The sequence below is a fragment of the Daucus carota genome, chromosome 3 (genome assembly GCF_001625215.2).
Source record: "Daucus carota subsp. sativus chromosome 3, DH1 v3.0, whole genome shotgun sequence".
Lineage (NCBI taxonomy): Eukaryota > Viridiplantae > Streptophyta > Magnoliopsida > Apiales > Apiaceae > Daucus > Daucus carota.
In genome coordinates this window covers 52,625,371-52,632,143 of record NC_030383.2, presented here as the reverse complement: position 1 = coordinate 52,632,143, position 6,773 = coordinate 52,625,371, and the positions used below count along the sequence as shown (strand labels likewise).

The window sequence follows — 6,773 nt, the reverse complement described above, 5'->3', positions numbered from 1 at the left end:
ATGGTTACAACTCTGAGGCATGTACCGTTGGGAGTGACCGCGCCCTTGCCCCAATACTACATTGACCTATGTGAGTAGTTCGAGGTCGCGCCAATACAACTCTCTCCCAACTCGTATATGCTAGCAGCAGGTTTATACATCCTTTTTGACAAAGTGGGCTTGGGCGCGCCCTCGATGCGAGAGGTGAGTTACTTCTTCAGGTTAGCTCAGAGCCAACCAGGGTACTTCTATCTAGTCGTGCAGCACGAACATAACAATAAGGGCCTTTCTAAAGGAAGAAACACTCATGTGAAGAAGTGGAAGGACACATTCTTCTACGTCTATAACACTCTTCGAGTCACTACTCAGTTTAATCCTGATCCATGTATACTAACCCTTACGTCTTTCACACGTAGGTGCGCCCTTTCAAGGAGGGCGCGCCCTCTCTTCTTTTACCCTTAGATTTTGACCCTTTGTTCCCTTTCCTCCAGTTTATCGCGATAAACCTACTCTTACCAAAGGGGAGGCGGCCCGAGTAGCTAAGGTGTTTGCCCTTCCAGCCGCCGAGAGGAACATTCCTTCTGTGGTGACAGAGGAGAACCTGATAAAGGTTAAATTGTTGCCCGAAGAAGTGGGAACAAAGGTTGAGTGGAAGAGGTTTATCGACGGACGCCCCGTTGGTGACAAGACAAAGGGAACTAAGAGAAAAAGGGCTGAGTCCAGCGAGAGTGACGGTGAGGATGGTAAGTAAGTCGCGCCTTTATTCCGAGGGCGCGCCTGTTTGATTCTACTACTTAGTCGCACTCCTACCTCTACTCCCCTTGTAGCTTGCACTTGAATTACTTTTCACGCATTTGTACGATATAACTTTATTTGCTCAACTTCACAATATGTAGGGGCGCGCCTTTCTTCTACGGAGGGCGCGACCTTTGTGTTCTTGTCAAGTTCTAACCCTTGTCCTGCTTCCATCTTACGCAGATATGCCGCGTCCAAGTTTCCTGGGCAAGAAGGGTACAGCCGCCCATTCATCAGACAAGGGCGTACCTTCGGCTTCCAAACATCCGCAGGAGAAGGCCGCAGCCTCGGCTCTGACTCGGGCCATTCCAGACATCCCCGAGGCCCCTTCTACCGAACACCAGCCCGCCAAAAGGAAAAGGCAGCTAACCAAGGGCGCGCCTTCGATGAGTAAGTCGGCGCGTCACTTTGCCGACATGAGTGACACCTATGTCGAGGACGGGGAACTCGAGAAGTGGAGGGCGAAGCCCCAAGAAGAGAAGGACTCCTTCCTTCTTAAGGGCGCGGCCGAATTCTTAGTTCATCTCCATGATAGGGAGGAGCGTCGGCTGGAGGACGCGGCTTCACTACAAAAAGCCGAGGAAACTGTGTCCAAGCTAAGGGAGGATTTCCAATCCCAAAGGGAGCTTCTAAAAAAGGCGCAGGAAGGTTGGAAAAGTTGTCAGAAACTGCTCAAAGAAGAACGTGTGCGCCTTGAGCCTCTTCAGAGAGAAGTGGAAAGCCTGAAGAAGTCTAACGAGGAACTAGCTTCTGCTAACCAATCACTGAAGGAGAACCAAACCTCTCTTACTGCTGCAGAGAAGGTGAAGATCGAGGGCGCGGCCTTCGATGATGGAGTGAACAGCTATGTGGCCACGTTCGTGGCCGGCGCGCCCTCCTTCGACTGGGCTTCTCACTTCGGCTCTGAAATGGCCCAGTGGGTGGAGGAGTTTAAGGCTGAGCAGCCAGATCTGATTGCCACTAAGAAGGCTGAGGTTGAGGCTGCCCTGGCCAAAGAGGCCTCTCTCCGTCAGGCGGCCGACGAACAGGCGCGCCCTCAAGAGCAGATTCTCCAGGATTCAGCCAACGACCAAGCTGCTTAAGCTTCTTCTGTTTATTTACTATTTAAGACAGACATTGAGGAGCAGGCCCTCTTTTGATGCCTCGCGAGTTGTATCTACTTTAACTTTTTAGCATAATTAGTTTACATTGCTTGGGGCGCGCCCTCGGGCCTTTAATCGTTAATATATGCTGTCATTGAATCATTACAACCAATTATAGTCGCATGGAAGTAGATATTTCTCAGCGTTTTTTTTTTACTTATAGGCGCCATGCTCATCATACAGGGGCCCTTCAGGGCGCGGCCACTTAAATAAGTGATATCGCTTATTTGTTATAACCGTTGTTTAATCATGTGATCCTTGCACGAAGGGCGCACCTTTAGAATTATATTGAAGGCGCGGCATGGCAGATTCATAAGGCCTTTACTGCCCCCTCCTGCCTTAACACATTTTCTTAGAACTTATACCCTTCATTGAGGGCGCGGCCTCCATTTTCCTTAACATGTTCTTCAGGGCTTATACCCTTTATTGAGGGCGCGACCTCCATTTTCCTTAACATATTCTTCAGGGCTTACACCCTTATGTTATCAGTAGGGGCGCATTCCAAAGCTATTCCAGTCATAATGTTCGAAAACAAGTATTCAACACATCTATTTTTATGGAAAATAGAGTGGCTCTAGGTCTTTATTAAGATGGTTGAAACACAATATGGCCTCGGGCCATACCTAAATACGATAGAAATAATGCGCTCGAGTACGAAACCGCACCCGTCCCAGGGGGCTGTTAACCCCAAGGGGACTTAAAAAGACTAGCAAAAAACCTTAGCTAGGAGAGAGCATATATGCACTACTACTCCCCTAGACTAGGGATGACATTAATGTCATGGCTAGTCTATGCAGCCGTTGGCTACTGATAGTATTTCTTTAGGTGTTCCGCATTTCAAGGACGCGGAACAGGCTTCCCGTCTAGGTCTTCCAACCTCTAGGTTCCTTTCCATAGTATCACTTTTACTCTATAGGGGCCTTCCCAGTTAGCACCGAAGACCCCATGCAAGGGGTTTTTGTTGTTAAGTACGACCTTCCTGAGAACGAGGTCCCCCACTTGGAATGGGTGAGCCTTTACTTTGCTGTTGTAATACCTCGCTGTTCTTTGCTGATATGCAGCTAGTCGTATCTGTGAGGTAGCTCTGATTTCTTCAATCATATCCAAGTAGAGCCTTTGGTTGACGTCGTTGTCTTGTTTCTCAAAGTAATCTCGCCTGAATGATCCAGCTCCAACCTCTATCGGAACCATGGCTTCGCATCCATAAGCTAACACGAACGGTGACTCCCCAGTCGTAGTCCTAGGAGTCGTGTTGTAAGACCATAGCACCATGGGGAGTTCCTCCGGCCAATTTCCCTTGCTATCCTCCAGCTTTGTCTTCAAGGTGTGTTTGATGATCTTGTTCACCGCCTCCGTTTGCCCGTTGCTCTGAGGATGGTACACCGCTGCAAAGTCCTTTTTGATTCCTAGGTCATCACAGAGGCATCTCAGTTCCTTGCTGTCGAATTGCTTTCCGTTGTCCGAGATCAGCTTGTAAGGAATTCCAAACCTGCACACAATAGAGTTAAAAACAAAATCTTTAATCTTTTTGGCTGTGATGGTGGCTAGGGGTGCGGCCTCCGCCCACTTGGTAAAGTAATCCACGGCTACCACTGCATACTTCACACCTCCCTTGGCTTTGGGGAGTTCCCCAATCAAGTCTATCCCCACATGGCGAAAGGCCAAGGACTGGTCATGCTGGTCAAGGATGTTGCTGGGTTATGGGTGAAATTGGCGAACCGTTGGCACTTATCACATGCTCTAGCAAAGTCGAAGGCGTCACTCCTTAGGGTAGGCCAGTAGTACCCTTGCCTCAGAATCTTCATAGCTAATGAGTTGCCTCCCGAGTGATTCCCACATATGCCTTCATGGACCTCCCTCAGTACGTAGGTGCATTCGTCCCCGTCTATACACTTCAACAACGGCTGATTGAAGCCTCTCTTGTATAGTTTGCCATCATATTCCACATACCTAGCTGCCTTATATCTTAGCCTCCGAGCCTCAACTTTATCTTCGGGCAACTTTCCTTCATTAATAAATTCCCATATTGGCATCATCCATGTTTGATGCTTGACGCCGTCTGCTACCTCCATGGCATCCAGTTCTGGGATGCTAGGCACCTCTTGAACTTCCAATCGAATTACCCCCAATAAGGCAGCGTCTTTCTGAGATCCCAATTTTGCTAGGGCATCAGCGTCTCCGTTGAACTCCCTAGGTACCTTGTTTATTTGCACCTCCTCAAACTGGTCTAGCAACCTTTGGACGCATTTGAGATACATAGCTGTCTTAGGTCCTTTGGCTTGGTATCCCCCTTTTATGTGCTCCACCACCAACATCGAGTCAAGCTTTACCACAAGCCTTCTGACTTTCATCTCGAGGGCCAACTTTAAGCCTCCAACTAATGCCTCATATTCTGCGTCGTTATTAGATAGTTGGAAGGTAAAGTGAATTGCATTCAAGAGTCTGTGTCCCTCGGGGCTTACCAACACTATACCTGCACCTGCCCCATCATTGTTCACTGCTCCGTCGGTATGCACTATCCACCACAGCTCGGGGATATCTTCTTTCAGGGCCTCAGGTTGTGACGGTAGGTCGGGATCGTATTTGATTAACAGGCTAGAGTTTTCTCCGTCCTCTGGAAATTCCAAAATGAAGTCAGCTAAAGCTTGTCCTTTGATGGCGGTTCGTGGCTTGTAATCAATGTCAAATTGCCCTAACTCGATTGCCCATTTCATCATCCTACCTGTGACTTCTGGTTTATGCATGATTTGTCGAAGAGGGTACGCGGTTCTGACCTCCACCTTATGTGCTTGGAAGTAAGGCCGCAGCTTTCGGGATGCATGTATCAAGGCGTATACCAACTTTTCCATACTTGTGTAGCGGGTCTCTGCGTCCAACAACCTTTTGCTTATGTAATAAACGGGGGACTGACCTTCCGCGTCCTCCTTCACTAACACGGCACTAATGGAGTAGTCTGAGACAGCTAGGTAGAGTATAAGTGTTTCACCTTCGTCTGGTTTGGCTAAGAGGGGTGGCTCGCCCAAGTGTTTTTTGATTTTCGCAAAAGCACTTTCACACTCTACCGTCCATTCAAAGTCCTTAGATGTGCCCTTCACGGCTTTGAAGAACTCTTTGCATTTTTCAGAGGACTTCGACACAAATCTGTTCAAGGCGGCAATCCTCCCGGTTAAGCTTTGCACCTGTTTGACATTGGTTGGGGACTTCATATCAAGCAAAGCTTTGATCTTCGCGGGATTGGCTTCAATACCTCTGTGATTGACCATAAAACCAAGAAACTTTCCTGACTCCACTCCGAAGACACACTTTTGCGGGTTGAGCTTCATCATGTACCTCCTTAGAATTTCGAACATGTCTGACAGGTGAGACACATGGTCATTGGCTTTCTTAGACTTGACCAACATATCGTCCACGTACACCTCCATGGTCTTTCCGATCTGTTCCTTGAACATCATGTTTACAAGCCTTTGGTAGGTCGCGCCTGCGTTGATGAGTCCGAATGGCATGCCAATGTAACAATATAGGCCTATGTCCGTAATGAAGGAGGTATGCTCCTGGTCAGGCTCGTACATAGGGATCTGATTGTATCCCGAGTAGGCATCCATGAAACGAAGGAGGGCGTGGCCGGCTGTTGAGTCTACCAGCTGATCAATTATGGGAAGTGAGAAACTGTCCCTAGGGCATGCTTTGTTGAGATCGGTAAAGTCTATGCAGGTGCGCCATTTCCCGTTTGGTTTCTTCACGAGCACAGGGTTTGCCAACCAGGTTGGGTAGAATGATTCCTTCACTAATCCTGCTTTTAGGAGGCGGTCAACTTCCTCTTGGAGGGCCTCGGCCCTTTCCCCACTTATTGGTCTGCGCTTCTGCCTAGCACCTTTTTTGGTGGGATCGATGTTGAGGTGGTGGCACATAACGGCCGGGTCGATTCCAATCATGTCCTCGTGACTCCAAGCAAACACGTCTAGGTTGCCTTTCAGGAATTCTATCAGCTTGCCCCTTACCTCCGGACTCAGCCTGGATCCTATTTTTAGGATCTTGTCATTACTCCCCGGTGTGACTTGTATGTCGACTGTGTCTTCGGCTGGTCCCGTGTTCTGCACTGGCATAGGTAGCCTAGGGTCTAGATCAAAATCGAACTGTGGTGGAGACCCCTCGTGATCCGAGGGTGTGTCTTTAGGGGTTTCTTTGACTGGTGTAGGCTCATCCAACTCCATCACTGCCTCGTCTTTGTCTAACTTCCTGATTTTCCTGGGGGTGTGACTTCTACCTCCATGACTTGTTTTCCACATTCTTCTATCTTTGGCTCATCAGAGAGAGGCGGCTTAACCTCATGGTGAATGTGTCCTTCTGAGAGTAGGAGTGAGGGCGCGCCCTCCGTATCGCTTTCTGGGTATTGAATGAAGTAGATGGCGTGGACTGAATGGAGCTCTTCATGGGGTGGTACCCCTCTCCTATCTTGAAAATTTTTGAGGGATCGGCCATAGCAATCGCGAGACTCATACTGAGACCCCTTCACACATCCGACTCCCCCGGGGTGGGAAACTTTAAAGTGAGATGATAGATAGAGGTGACTATTCTCATATCCTTCAAGAGGGGTCGTCCCATTAGTGCGTTATGCGCTGACGGGTGGTCGATGATTACGAATTCAGATATCTGGGTGGCTGCCCGTGGAGCTTCTCCTAGGGTCACGGGTAAGCGAATGGTTCCCTTGGCTTTAATGGCCTCTCCCCCAAAGCCATATATGTAGAGATTCTCCGCCGTCATGTCCTTGTCTGGTAGTCCCATCTTCTTGTAGGTGTCATAGTAGAGGATGTTAACTGAACTCCCATTGTCCACAAACACTCGATGAACGTTCATGGT

At 48.8% G+C, this 6,773-nt stretch overlaps 1 protein-coding gene across 1 annotated transcript; it reads right to left on the bottom strand.

Annotated features, from left to right (window-relative positions):
- Positions 1–2,795: 2,795 nt before the first annotated feature.
- On the bottom strand, positions 2,796–6,202 carry LOC108212672 (uncharacterized). The gene is made up of 3 exons (XM_017384393.1): positions 3,702–6,202; positions 3,517–3,609; positions 2,796–3,405 (listed from the first exon to the last, which is right to left on the bottom strand). The coding sequence occupies exons 1-3, from the start codon at positions 6,200–6,202 to the stop codon at positions 2,796–2,798; spliced, it is 3,204 nt and encodes a 1,067-aa protein (XP_017239882.1).
- Positions 6,203–6,773: the final 571 nt, after the last annotated feature.

Coding starts and splice junctions, on each gene's coding strand:
- LOC108212672 (XM_017384393.1), bottom strand. CDS start 6,202: ATGTGGAAAACAAGTCATGGAGGTAGAAGTCACACCCCCAGGAAAATC. Junction 3,610..3,701: donor ATGAAGATTCTGAGGCAAGG/GTACTACTGGCC, acceptor CCCATAACCCAG/CAACATCCTTGACCAGCATG. Junction 3,406..3,516: donor AAAGCCAAGGGAGGTGTGAA/GTATGCAGTGGT, acceptor TATTGTGTGCAG/GTTTGGAATTCCTTACAAGC.